The sequence below is a fragment of the Tinamus guttatus genome, unplaced genomic scaffold, assembly GCF_059628265.1.
Source record: "Tinamus guttatus ecotype Peru unplaced genomic scaffold, ASM5962826v1 Tinamus_guttatus_pri_ptg000208l, whole genome shotgun sequence".
Lineage (NCBI taxonomy): Eukaryota > Metazoa > Chordata > Aves > Tinamiformes > Tinamidae > Tinamus > Tinamus guttatus.
The window spans coordinates 349,652-364,210 of record NW_028288742.1 but is presented as its reverse complement, the minus strand read 5'-3'; the positions used below and the strand labels follow the sequence as shown (position 1 = coordinate 364,210).

Below are 14,559 nucleotides of genomic sequence, written 5' to 3'. Positions count from 1 at the left end.
CTGGCGTGTGACCCGCATGCGGGGGTGACCGCCAGCCCGATGGGGCCCCTTTGCTGAGACCCTCTGAGCACCCACCGGGCAGCTGTCAGGACAGTCATCCAAAGGCAGGTACCCAACTCCGCTCGCTTCCAGTAACTAGCACCAAGTGTGTGGGTATTACTGTCCTGGAAATGCAGTTTGGTTGTCCCTGTCCCCTCTCCGGCTTTTACATGTGCTCTTTGTGGGACATTATGTGCTGTTTTCTACAGGAGCCTTCCCGTGCTCAGTTCACAGCTGAAGAGGCAGAGAACCATCAAAAGGCAGAGGGAGCAGTTTTCGATTTGAGGTCCTGTGCTGGGGTCTTTCACTTCCTTCATTGTGCTGTTGGTTGCCATGCAATTTTTGGAAAAGTTATTTTTGCAAATGCAAGAAATGGCAATCCTATTTTTGGCATTTCCTAACTTGTACATATTTGACTTTAACTTTTCTGTGAGAGGAGGGCATATATTTTGTCTTGAAAGCTCAATAAGTAGATTAAAATGTTAAAATGTGTGTCGTCTGTGAAGTAAGCTCCCTAGATGTAACATACTACAGAAATCAGCATTATCTTCCTACTTTTGAAGAGGTTTCTATATTTGAAGCCTCATAATATCCATAGGAGTTTTGAATGCTAATGTTAGAACAGTAAAACAAAATTAATCCATTGAAGAGCTTATATTCAGCCTGAGAATGTGCCTAAACAACCTTCCTATTGCAAGTTGAAGGCTGCATCTTTCCTCAAAGAAGTTCAGTTTATCTCCCATCTATTTCCCCTCATTGAGCATAACCTAGCATATAGAAACAGTTTACTTGCAAAAAAAAAAAAATAGCATCCTAGGGCATATCTGTGGTGTCTTCCAGAAATATTGGCAGTGATATAAAGAAGCAAACAAGAATGTGACAGCTTTGAGCTAGATCCTCACTATGTCTGCAGGGTGATAGAAAATGTGAATTTACAAAGAACATCCTCCCTCTCATTTTTCTATTCCTTACCTGACTTCTATACACATGGATAATCAGCCAGTCCCGGAGGATGCATTTGAAAGGATTGGCACTGCAGGATATACACTTTTAAATGCAAATATCAAAAGCAGCTTAAGGAAAGCAAAGTAGATTGCCCAAATTTGACAGCATAAACTGAATTAAAGTTTGTGAGCTGTGCAGTTTTTAAACTTGAGTTATAAGCCCTCTATTGTTGCTGCATTGCTATCAGATTCCGAAAATAAGTCACTAGACTCTGCATAGATCAGTGTTCACATTGCAGGTCATAGAGATAAGTGACACTACCACAGAATTTTTGAAATTTGAGATCTTTTGTTGGCACGGACTCCTGTGTGTGACCTTGGAGAAATGACTGCACTTTATTAATGCATTTGCAAAACTGGGGCAAAATTACTTCTTTATCTGTTGGAGAGTTTTAAGGGATCAGTAGACAAAAAAGCTATTCTTAGATGCTATGGAAATTGAAGGGTATAGCAATACCTGAAATAAATAGTCATCTCAGCAGAGTGAAACTGACTGTAATGGCTTGTGAATGATGAGAAGATAACACACCGAATAGTCAGATCCGATGCCTCTGGAAAACAGGAATAGGGCATCTTGCAAAAATAAAAAGAGAGAGAGGAATGAGGTGAGAGCATAGGAGGAGCCCACAAAAGAGTGCACAGGCTCTTTCCACCTCTGCTACAATGGAATTTCAAAGATTATTAGACACTAATTACTTCCCAGAAAGTAAATCATCTTATGTGAAGAACTGCTAATAAGATTAATGCTGTAAAGTTTTCTTTGCTATGTTTTATTAGCCTCTCATGAGAGCTGTTGCAGTAACTATATTAGAATTTGGACTGAGGGCTGTATCATTTTGCATTCTTGAGGGGCATGAGTTCAGTTCCCGTGTTCCTCTCCCCTACCCCTGCTCTGTTTAACTGAGCTCAAGAGAGTGGAGTTTGCTCTCAAAGTATAAGCAGTTGAACCAGAGTTTAAAGATGTATTCGGATTATTTGGCAACTTTGTGAAATCTGACTGGTATCACAGTTAATTGACTTTAGCTCATCTATTTCCTAGGATCAGCCCTATCAAAACAATACTGAAAAAGTTGTGTTGGAGCATATTGCTTATTTAATGTTATAAAAGTCATGCTGTAGTGGAACTCTTGGAGAAAAAAAAAATAAAAGAACTATTTATGGTCTACATCGTGTCTAAGCATCGGACTCCAAGCCGAATTTAGGCCTGTGTTATGCAATCTCAAAGTCTGATACACAGAGATAACCGTACAGAGATCATAGTAGCAAATGAGAATTGAATAGCTAAGCCTCTATTTTACAGACTTTGTAATGATACTCCTCTATTTTGAGAAAAAAAATACACCATGGACAGCCTATACTGTATGTATCTGCGTGGTGTTTGCTCTGTAGCAGAAGAATGAATCTATGGGAATTTCCATTCACCATTTCCTTAGTAAAAGTACTTCTAGAAATGCAATGCTAAAGAAAGAATTGAAATACCAGTGAGTTAAGGTAATGCTTTTCTAGCATGAAATGTGGAGTAATATTCACAAAATTACAGTTGCAGTTATATAGTTGATAGTTTAGCAGGGTTCAGAGAGATGTCTGTAGATAACAAAGACATAAATCTGTATTAGCTTTTGAAGGAATAGGAAAAAGCAACAGGTTTATAAGTAGCATAAGTTATTGTGGCTGAGTTACCCATACATAGGTACTTACTCATCTTGTGAAGACTCTTGTAGTAGTAGCTATTTAAGATGGATGGATGACCTGAGACAGCATACCAGAATGCTGATCCCAACATAAAACTACGGATTTTGCTCATTTTAGCATGTTTGAGATGAAATATTCACAGATACTTTATCTTTCTTAAGAGCAAAGGACTTCTTCACTAATAATTAAACTAAATTGGAATTGAAGGTGCTGTATTGTTCCATAGGTTCTGGTTAGCAGTAGAAGACCTGAAGAAGAGGCCTATCCGTGAAGTTCCTGCTCGTGTCCAGGAAATCTGGCAAGAATTTCTTGCTCCGGGTGCACCCAGTGCCATCAATCTAGATTCCAAAAGTTATGACAAAACAACACAGAATGTAAAGGACCCCGGAAGATACACATTTGAAGATGCTCAGGTCAGTCGGCAATCATTTTTTAAGGCATCTGGAAGAGAATATTGGCCAGTGGAATGTATATAGTAGCACAAGATAAAATGTATGGGGAATGAAGTGATAATAATCTGTTTCTTAAAATGCAATTTCGGTTCAAAATGCTCAACATTTCTTTTTTTCAAGAGGACTATGGTTTATTAAGGGGGCTCTTCATGAAAGTTCTCTGCTTGGTATACAAGCTTCAAGTTGGCTTCAAGTATAGCCAAGTGCTTAATGCAATAAAAAAGATATTTTCATGTTCCTGCTTTCTTAATTCTTTTGCATTAAGAAGCTTAATCCTGTTGCATTAAGAAAAAAGCTTCCCCTCCACAAGTATTTCTGTTTCTCAAGATTTGCCTCTGAAGGACTGCCCTCGATACAGACTCAGTGTCTGCTATCCCAATGCAAGTACAAAGCACTTGTTGTCATTTATAGGTTCTCGTCCTGGACAGAGTAAGACTCATGAGAAATAACATTTTTCAGAGACTCATGCTGAAGTGTCATGTTCCACCTATGATATACTTTTTAAACTTTTATTTAAAAAGTACTACCTACAGAACATCAGGCAAGGATTCTAAGAGTACATTTCCACAAGGAGTATTGCAGAAGTCAAGAGTCTCTAAGTGAGGCTCTCTGGGGACCAATGGAGTCATATCTTGCATCCTATAATGAAAAGATTTGATCAGATCTATGGTTGTAGAATTTTTTTTTTTTTGAATTTGGAAGCAAAAGTTAAAAACTAAAAGGGGGGAAATAAAAAATCTCAGTTTTCCATAGATGAAAAAAGTAAAACAAGTACTTTTGTATTAAATGGGACATTTCATGTAACTAAATATTTCATCTTTGCAGACTTCAGGGAAAAGCAATAGAAAGAACTGGATTCACAGTAAAAGTAATAGAACTGGTACCATCCTCCTCTGTTTTTATCAGCAACCCAGTGATGAAAATTTAATTATTAATGCAAAGTGAAATTGTGTCAAAAGGAGAGATTGAGATCATATCCCTGCAGAATATTCTACAGCTTGATTATTACGATGTCGTCTTGAGTGTCAGGAGATGCAGTTCCAAATACCATGAAGCAGAGCAGGGAATCAAATCTGGGCCTCCTGCCTTTTGGGAAAGTGCCTCCGCCCTAGATAGCAGGGCGAATAATTCTATCACTTTCAGAAAGAAAGGGAAAACGAAAATTTCAGTGCTCTCATTTTGCTATTACAAGAATAGCAAAATATGATGCAGCAATAAAGTTTTCATGAGACACTATATCATACACGCTATTTTGTAGTACTCTGCATTAAGCCAAATATGGAGTTTTTTCTTGTCTCTGCTGAGCCCCACTGGAGATTTAAGAATGCAATGTCCATCACGAAAGGAGTAAATTGCACAAGTAAATACTCTAGCAATACGAAAGCTCTAAAAGAAAACACCTCTTCATGCCATATTCTGAATCAGATGCTTTAGGGCCTTTACACTGTTTCCTATCTCAAGTGGCAGGGCTTTGTTGGGAGCAGAGCAGAGCCTTTCTAACAGGCTCCTACTGGTCTGGAAAGGGAAAACTCACAAAGCATTTTCTAAGCCAGCAAATGACTTAATTTTGGTTTAAAAGGCTTTGAAAGGCTTTTCTATCGGACTTGATAGGTGACATCACAGAACTCCGTGTCAAATGAGGGTGATACATTGGTAAAAATGGAGCTTACACTAACATCCAGCTTCAACTCCTGAGTTATCCTACATTAACAAGTCTAATACTTTGCAGCTTAATTTATCCTCATTTTTGCATTTTTTTTTCACAGATATTGCATCTTAATACCCATTCTATTGATAGGAATAGAATCCTTTTTGCTGTTTTGGCTGAATTGGCTACTCTTATTGAAGGGAATAAAAGCTCCCCAGCCTCAATTCTATATATACACCAGAATTTGCCTGTTCAGTTTAGAAAGCACAGTGCAGCATGGTTAGAAAATGTGGAGAATGATTTTAATATAACACTGATTAAAAATCAGTTTTAATTTTATTTTCCCCAAATTTTTATCAAAGGTGCTTTTTTTTTCTATTCACTGATCTTATGCAGTATCAAGTTTAGAAACAGTATTTACTTCAAAGTTATACGCTATTTTGAGGTTCCTGAAACAACCTATACCAGAAGGTAGAGTTTAAGTCTGAAGGAAAACACATATATCAAAATTCAGTGGAAATTTTATAGTACTTTTTGGGAGTATGTCCTATTCAGATTACTTTTTCTTAAAATTCCTTTTCTGATGTTATAACCAGAACCAAAATGATAAATCATAAATAGCCTACATTGCAGATTTTTAGTTTCTTGAATATTGCAGATATGAAAATGTTCAAAAAGGAAAGCTCTATATCATTTGTTTTCTGGATCAGGGTTTATAAATGTTCATGTACTTTTGAAAAATAAATATCTTGGAAATTAGGTTAGCTTGGAACTGTTCTTCAATTTGCATATGTATTTTCCTTTTTTATACTCTCAGCTGAATAGCAGAATAAACATCTGTCAAATAATGTTTGCAAGAGTAGCCATGTTAGGGCATGTTCTCCCCAACTTAAGTGCCTCTCTGTAGTGCTGGATTAGAAACTTAGGACCTTTCTACAGTTTATGAAGTAAGACAAGTATCCCCAGAAAATGATTCAGAAAATCTGATGAAGACGGAAGGATCCAGGACTCTGGACTTAGTCTTTTAACTAAACTGGCTAATCTTGAAGCTAAGCCTCAAAGTAAAAGTGCTTCAATTACAAGAACTCTGTAGTAAATTCTCGGAAAAAACAATTCTGGAGAGAAAATGGATCTATAAGGAGAAAAAAAAAAAAAAGAAAGTTCTGTGTTCTTTATATATAACAGATAGGTGAGATTTGTTGTAAGAATAGGAAGCAACTCAGCCTTGGATGCTGACCAGCAACCTGCTATATAATTATCCATTTCTATTTTCTATATTATTCCATATCCAGGTATCATACCTGCTTCCTATTATCCATTTGAAGTAGTGCTAGCTGGTATATGTTATGCAATGAAAAATACAGGACTGCACACCATTTTCAGTAGGTCTTCTTTGATGAGAATGATGGCTGCTTCTTTCCCTTTCAGGAGCACATTTACAAACTGATGAAAAGTGATTCTTATCCTCGTTTTATACGATCCAGTGCCTACCAGGAGCTGCTACAGGCCAAGAAAAAGGTATTGGTCCATCTTGCCTTTGTCTTGCCACTGTGCAAAGCGGTGGTTATGTTTGCAACAATACTCAGTCTTCTCTCCCCTGTGCCAGTGCAACTGGATATCTGGTAGGTGACCAGCTTGGCGTGTTCGGAGGGTCACATACACACAGGAGTTCAATATACATATACATGTATATATCCTGCATGCGGGCATGTTTTAATAAGTTAATCTAGCAAAACTTATTTTTATTTTTACATCTCATATTGTACTGTTTTCTCTGTTATGAAGCACCTTAAATTGAAAAGTGCTTTACAAATACATTAAAAAAATAAAATAAAATCCCAGAAGAATAGTCTTTCATGTTTGGAAGTTTGCTTATGTAATAATTGTTGTTCTCGTTATTTCCACCTACGAAAGCTACAGAATGTGTTTAGAAACAATATTTTTCATATCAATAACTTCTGATTCCAGCTGTAAAAATAGGACTTACTTCCATATCATTCCCTATTAATACGTGAATAGCTTTGATTAGTCTAGGAGTCTAATTTGAAAGACATCACGTCACACTTTTGCAAACAAAGGCTCACGTCTTGATATGTAATATTTGCTTTAAAAATCCTGTCATGGGAGGACTGCGGAACAGACAGCCCAGATTATGTGGAGCAGTTTGTACAATGCAGATTTCTGTAATGAAAAATCGTTCTCTTGGTGGGCTCTACTGATCTCCTAGAATCAGTTTGGAGCTCTGTGCCTGCAAAATCAGGGCCCTGCTTGTTGCCAGCATAAGGTAGTTTTTAACGCCATAGCATTCTACTGTTTATAATGACAACCTAAAGTTATATGAAAGTACTGTGTGATTTTGTTTTTTTGTTCAAACATTGATTTCTGAAGATCCAATATAGAGAGAGAGATGTTGAAAATGCCAGAAAGCTACAACTGTCCGTGTGAAGTCCTTAAGTTTGTGAATGTCAGTTCATTAACACAAGATGTGCACTTCATTATTTCTTTTTATTTTCAGTTTTTCTTTTAAATCAAACCAGTTTGATCCCCATGAAAAATGATTTTGTCAGATACTATACCCGTTTTGCCCATCCACTGTTCAGCAAAGTTCCATTACAGCTTCATACCTATGTTTGCTTCCTGATTTATACAAACTTTGGTTTGCAGTCCATTATTTCATCATTCCTTCTTTTCTACTCCATTTTTCTCTCGCTTTCCTTCCCTCCCTCCCTGCCTTTTTTTTTTCTTTTTCTTTCTTTTTTATTTTACTTTAAATTTAAGTTGGAAAACACACTGGATCGTCGAACATCTTTTGAGAAATTCACACGCAATGTGGTAAGTTTGTTGCCTTGGGAGACTAGTAAACCTGATGGAACATCCTCCTCCCCCCACACCATTCCCTCCTTTCCCTTTTTGCTTCTCTAACGTGACAGTTTAAGTTGTATTTATACCAGTTTGTGACTTTACCTACAGATGACAGTTTTGTAACATGCTTTCATTACAGCCCCTTCTCCCTAGCCCCTTTCCCACTGACCTTGGCAGTGAGCTACGGCGGAAGGGACCGTTGGGAGCCATGCTTTTTGCATTGGGAAGCATGGGATGATCGATTCTCTTTCCGTCCTCCTAAATGCTACTAAAGAATTTGTGAAAACCCGCTTGATGTTGTTCCCCCTTCTGGAACTTCCTAAAATACTAAGTTTGATACAATTGGAATACACTGGTTTTCCTTCCCATCTCCTTTTTATTTTATTGGAAGAGAGTTTGTCCCATTTTTGTAATTGGACGCAGGAAAAACTAATGATATCCCCATCTTCCTTAATGCCCAACACAGCTTCTTCAGGACGGAACAATTCATGTTGATGATGCACAGGGGTTTGACTGGGATTTCATTTGGATAACAGATTACAAAAACTGTTTGAATTTTTTTTTTTGAGAGAGAGAGATTTCACTGAGGTTAAAAAAAAATGAACACTGGCAAATTTCCTGTGGGCATTTTCTTGCCACCTGAAAGAGCCACTGCTTTCCTGATGTGTGGGATTCCTTTTACTTATCCAATGTCTTGGGATTTTCTTTTTCTTCTTCTTTTTTTTTTTTTAACATTGTGAAAGTTCAAACTAAAGCATTCAACACATTTATTTTTGTAGGGCAGAAACATCCCTATTTTCCCATGCCATAAAAACTGTACACCAACACTGAGGGCGAGCACTAACCTGTTATGAAAAGAGGTAGAAAGATCTTGGCTTATACTCGAGTTTGCGTTGTCCGTTGACTTGTGCAGTTGACGCTGCTGTGTGTGCGTGTGTGTTTGTGGCTTTTTCTGTGACCTGGTTAGTGGAGCTGTGTGCGTTGAAATGAAAAAAAAAAAAAAGCACAAGAGCTTTCAGCAAAGATCATGGTTTTTGTTTTTTTAGTTTCTAGGGATGGAGAAGCAGTTCTCAGAAACTGCCTCCTTTGTAATAAGGCTCAAGAATTTTTCCTCGAGTATTTTAAAAACATAGGCTTTCCAGTAATCCAAAAAGAAGCAAATGCAGTGAAAGAACAAAGTTTTGTGAGGCTGTGGGAATATCTCACATGTTAAAACAAAACTGCAGTTCTTTTGCTACTTTCCTTTAGGTAAAGGCTTTCTGTATTACGCATTGAGTCCGCTGTACATAAATTCGTGAACGAATTTGGATTCAATGGGCCAAAGTCAGAAAAGGACACTAAAATGGATATAAATGACCACAAAGAAATATCCCAATGTTTGAAACAAAAACCCCTATTTTTTGCATGGTGGTGTTGCCATAGCATGTTGCAGTGTGATTTGTGTGTTGTCTAAACAGGTTGATCTATGAAACAACAGTATACATGATAATCCTACTTTCTTCCACAAAGGTGTTTAGTAGGACGTTCCATATTAATAATCAAAGCCATGTTAAGAGAGCAAGGGGTATCTCTTGGACCTCTGCAAGCCGGGTCTTTCCCCGGTTGGAGGGACTGACACGCTACAACGGCCAGGTTATCCACGGGAGATTGAGTTGGGTCAAGGCAAAAGGCATAAATGAGTGTTTATATGGAAAGACATGCCAGGCTGAAGAGAGATGTGAGGAGAATAATAATAAAAATAAATAAATAAATAAAAATTAAAAATGGAAAAAAAAAAAGGCAGAAAGCGAAGCCTGGGTGGCCCTAGAAAGGAGAATTAGTGTCCGATAATCGCTCTTGGAACAGTGTTAGGGATAAGCCATCCGTTCTGCACATACATGCCCGAGCATTAGGCACTGCAGTCATGCCCCGCTCAGCCCACTCAGCCCAGGGTGCCAGCACCGGAGCAGCAGCGGGAGGCTGCTCATGCAGGGAACGAGCTGTGAGCTAGAGATGACAACGAGCATTGCTGGGTTTGAAGCACTGGTACTTCTTCGGTGGAAGAGGACACTTGGTTTTTCACTGAGCAAGCTGTAAAATAATAAATGTGGTTTTGCTTTTGCTCAAGCTGCTCCCTGAGGAGCCGGGTGGAGTCTGTCAAGTTGGGTCAACTTTGGAAGTGGGAAGTGTCACGGCTAGCCTATTCTCTGTTATATCAGTGGCTCTGAGGCTTGCAAATTTATAGAGAGTGCCAAGGTACTCAAGTGCAAATCTATTCTCTGAGAAGGAATTCATATGCTCCAGTACCCCAGGATCCTTGCCACCAGCCATTTTCATTCTTGTTCTCAATTTCAATTTGTTTATAATATATAATATATGCCTTAGCAGCAGGGATGAAGGAGATGTTTCTGAGAATGTCCTAGAGCATAGACATTAACTTGTTCAACTGTGAAGTCAGAGCGCTGTGGTCTAGATCTGTTCCTCCGATTACTGCAGAGAATAGGTGTGAAACCCATCTCTGACAACCTGGGAAAATGCTGTGCTCTCCGAATGATTGAGCAAGAAGAAAATTATGTTCTCTCTTCTACTCTTGATGGTTTAGTAAATTTAGACTCAATTCCCCTGTTTCTCTGTCTCATATCAAAGTGGTTTTGTACTGAATTAGATTGGACCTATGGTTTGCCATTCAAAGTGCTTAAAAAAACAGAAAGCTCGGTTGTCTGCGAGGACCAAACCTGAGAGAAAACCTTGTAATTCATAACCTGAATTGTTAAGCTGGAGACTTAAGAGGTTCCCAAATCTCTTGTTAGACAAATCAGCAATAGCTGAAAGTGAGTTATATTTGCTACCGAAAACATTTGCTGAACTAGAAAGCTACCTTGCAGCCGCCATTCCTCTATAGTATTCCTTGAGTTAAATAGCAATCACCTAGTATAATAAATCATTTTCCTTGCTTGCTGGGGAAAAAATGAAAGGGGAGCTATATATACTAGAAACTAACTTTGTTGCTGTATTTCTTTCACACTAGACAGTTTTCTTTCCAGAAAACTTTCAATAATTCAGTGCACTTCATGAAAGCCTTTAAATGCACAGCTAAAAGCACCAGATAGTTGGCTTGCTCTGTAAATTTTACAGTGCAAACCTGTAATGCTTTTGGCTGCCTGCAGTAGACCATGTTATAAACACATCGTCACTCATGTACAATATAAGTGTACTAATAACCTTGTATTTGCCATATGTAATATTTATTAGTGAACACTTTGAGTAGTTGGTTTGCGTCACTTATTCCCGAACCCAGGTCACGGGTGAAAGCGCCAGGCACGCACACTTCAGCACCACTGGGATGATGACATTGGCTAAGCAAGTGCTTTGCTTTGGTACAACACCTGCAACCCAAATGGTCCCAGCTCAGAGCTGGCTGCGCACTCAGGGGCAGCGCTCTGTGCTCCTGTGCAGCCCCTGGGCTTTCTGCTCTGGAAAAAATCAGCTCGAGTCACCTACAGTTTCCACAGTAGATGAGTAGGGAAGGTGTAAGTCAAAGAGCAGGGAAAATCCCAGTTCCATTTGCTACTTGTTGCTTGCCACACCAACAGAGAGGGGAAAGTAGGAGGAATTTTAGGCCATTGAAAAATTCTTTTCAGGAATTCACATGAAAAAAAAAATCTCTGTTAAAAAAAATCAGGAAACTAGCTGTACCTGAAGTGGTAAACTTTACGCTGCAGGTAAACAAAAATAAGAAAAGGTGCACTGATAATTTTGACAGGAACAAGGAGGTTTTTTAGGGAGAATTTCTTTTTAATTTCACACATTTAACATTTGTGCGAGTGTCAGAGTGACAGCCCAAGCACGATTCCTTCTGGAATGCTGGCCTGGTGCTTAGCTGTGATCAGCACCTGAGAACCCTGAGCTGCAGGGCTCTCTCTTACAGGGGAGGAGGCTACTTTCATTTCCACTCGATGGCACTTCCCTTGTCTCCCCAGGAACCAGGTGAGTGGAGCAAGGAGGTGCAGGTACCTCCTCACGCCGCCCAGGATGACAGGTACCCCAGCATCCCAGAGTCGTGTCATGGCTTTAGAAGCCACCACCAGCATTCGAGTGCCTTACTGTAGAGAAGGCAAAGCAAAGCACTGTGCTCAGTGCAAGTTTCTGATGTTTTATGGACACACAGCCACTATAAAATTGACCAAATTCAGCCCATGTATTGCACCAGAAAGCCATCATATAATTATCTTCCCTCTTTACCTCATAAACAAGGTCTCATTTAATAACACTGAGTTTAAAACCACATCTTTCCATTTCTCCTGTCCTTTCCACTTGTCTTCTCCCACCTAGCTGTAAAAAATAACAGTGTTCTTTTAAGTTTTCTCCTCCAAACCAGTAGCATTAGGTGATTTCATGCATGAGGTGAGAAATGTCAAGGCCACTGAACACAGCACATTTTCACTGTGCTCAGTACAATGTCACTAAACCTGACATAGCAAATTATGGCCTACAGTTGGAAGTTAACTCTTAAAAATAGCTTCTTCCCTTCTTACCCAGGGGTATAGACTTTCTCTGTGCTTAATATTGACGTCATCTCTTGACATATTAAAACGTGTCCTTTTTTTTTGAGAAACAATGTGGATAATATATTAATTTTATCTGCCAGCTAGGAAATCTTTGTATATGAACAGGTAAAACCAGTTATATTTTTTTCAGCATGACAAGCTGAGAATGCAGCAATGCAATATCACCTGTGGAATCTCATGTTCTGCACAGACCCATGGAAGATTTCCTGATTACGCTTTTGAAAATTACTTAAAGTTATTTCAGAAAGTTAACACTTAAAAAAAAAGCTATTCAAAAAAAAAAAAAAAGCAAAGCCTCGTTTGAAATATATAAAATAATAATAATGTAATTACTACCCAGTACCCAGCCTCACCATGGAGAACCAAAAAAGAGCAGCTCCTAGTTATGTGCAGCAGCAACTGAAGCTAAGGTGCTTCATTTTCTGCTGGAAGAGAAAAATGAGGAGCAGCACTCGCACAGCCGGGTGGATGTAAGTGAGGAGCCAGCACCTCCGTGTTTTAGGACAGTGTCTGCCAGCTCCCAATCGATAAACACCTACCTTTGTCCTGAACTATCTGCAAGAATCTGAGGGTCAGGCACAAACACGTAGGGAAAATATTCATCTAGTGTATTCGTACTTTGGAAAAACAGACTTATGTTTTAGCCCATACATCAGCTGGTTGTTCCTGTTCCAGCGTTGAACTTGTCAAAAGCATGTTAGGTTAAACACGAATGAGAGCAGTTCATCAGTGAATGTAAAGGTAAGCAGGGTTGGAAGAAAAGAAGGAGCATCACCCCCTTTGGAGTTAGCATAAATAGGCATCAGGCGCTGCCTCTTAACTTCAGTCGGCTGCAGGAAACGGTGCAGCAGTGATGAGTGAAGAAGCTGGGGCTGCAAACCCCACAGAAGGCTGAAGGATTTCACTGCACACGCAGGCACTTAGGGCTGCAGCTGTGGTGAGAGCTCTTGCCCCGTATTCACTAAATACTTCCTCCCGTTCCTCACCTTGCTGAAAGAGCACCCCAGCAGCACGGCTTTCTGAGAGCAGCGTCCTGTGCCGCTGGGAAAAGCCAAGCAGAATTATGCCCCGGAGAACAAGCTAGAGCTGCTGTCAGAGGAGCCCGGGCCAGCTAAACCCCAGGAAGGTGCTTCTTACTGCATCTGTGCCGTCTAACTTGGCTCACGCGGGGCACGCGCTCTCTGTGACCTGGCCAAATATATGGAGTCCCATTTCTATCTCTATCCTGGTGAGTAGCACATGGCTTGACGATAGAGAAAAATAGGAAGGTAGCTCTGGAGGTTACTCAGAAAGGAGGAGAATTAGAGAATTCATCCTCCAAAAGAAAAAGACTTGATCTTCCTCTACTATGCTTTTCAACTCTAGCCCCTACACGATTTCACTTCTTATAAGTCACATGTGAGTTGAGGCTATTGCTGATGTGTGTGGCAGATTATCTCAAGTGTTAGTGTCATGCTACACAAACAGGTCAGAGGGTGAGCACATCAGTGCTTAGTGCTTCACAAATCTGCACGTTGCCTTGTAGATCTCTCCTCAGCTCCCTTAAAGTACAGTTGGAAGGACAAAACTGTTGAAAAGCAAATACGCCAGGTGGGGACACGAGCACTTAAATCGAGTCAGTTTTCATAGGTGTAATTCTCCACTCTGACTACTGTGCTGACTCCCTGTTCTCTGACTCCCTTTTCAGGTTATGTGTGCAGAGCTTCATTTGGGCTTGTAAATTATAATAAAATTATTAATTATTAGATTCAATTCATATTTCCCAAGTGCACATATGCAGACAAAAGTCCTACTCCACTTTAGACTTTGGCCATACACTTCTGTTCACGGTAAAAAAAATTAAAAAAATATATTAAAGATCTCCTTTTCATTCTTGAGAGGAATATCTGCTGCTTTTTGTGACTTTTTTTTCACTTGCTATTTAATCGTTTTAGCAAAGAAAATTCTTTTCCTATGTGTCATTTCTCATCTGTGACACCTCTCAATAATTGATGTAGTAGCCAAAATCAGAATTTGGCTTGTGGAAATTTTGTTAATATTCTATCAGAAAGAAATAGTTAAGCTCCAGTCTTAAATTATGGCTCACAAGGAATGATCTTAAAATCAATTTCATAAAACTGCATAAATCTGGAAGTCTCCTAGAGATGATAATTATGAAATCCTACTGTACAAATCTTTAGATCAGTTTTCATTTTAGAACAGAGTTTATTTCTCTCTGTTCTCTGTAACAGAGTTTGAAAGAATATTCTAGAAAGTAACAAATAACTTATTATCTGAATCAGGAAGTGGGGTATTACTTCCATTTTGATCTGCTA

The 14,559-nt window shown here is 39.2% G+C and overlaps 1 protein-coding gene across 6 annotated transcripts in view; it reads left to right on the top strand.

Moving 5' to 3' along the window:
- Positions 1 to 14,559, top strand: part of RGS7 (regulator of G protein signaling 7) — a 223,181-nt gene that overhangs the window by 189,006 nt on the left and 19,616 nt on the right. For 2 of the 6 annotated variants that reach the window (XM_088524155.1, XM_088524154.1), the window contains exons 14-16: positions 2,962 to 3,148; positions 6,264 to 6,353; positions 8,477 to 8,557. In XM_088524155.1, coding sequence (XP_088380281.1) covers positions 2,962 to 3,148; positions 6,264 to 6,353; positions 8,477 to 8,551 — 352 coding nt within the window. In that variant the 3' untranslated portion in view covers positions 8,552 to 8,557. Of the gene's footprint in view, positions 1 to 2,961; positions 3,149 to 6,263; positions 6,354 to 6,441; positions 6,688 to 7,613; positions 7,668 to 8,476; positions 8,558 to 14,559 lie in introns of those variants that run through there. The other 4 variants (XM_088524153.1, XM_088524156.1, XM_088524158.1 and 1 more) reach the window with 3 other exon arrangements.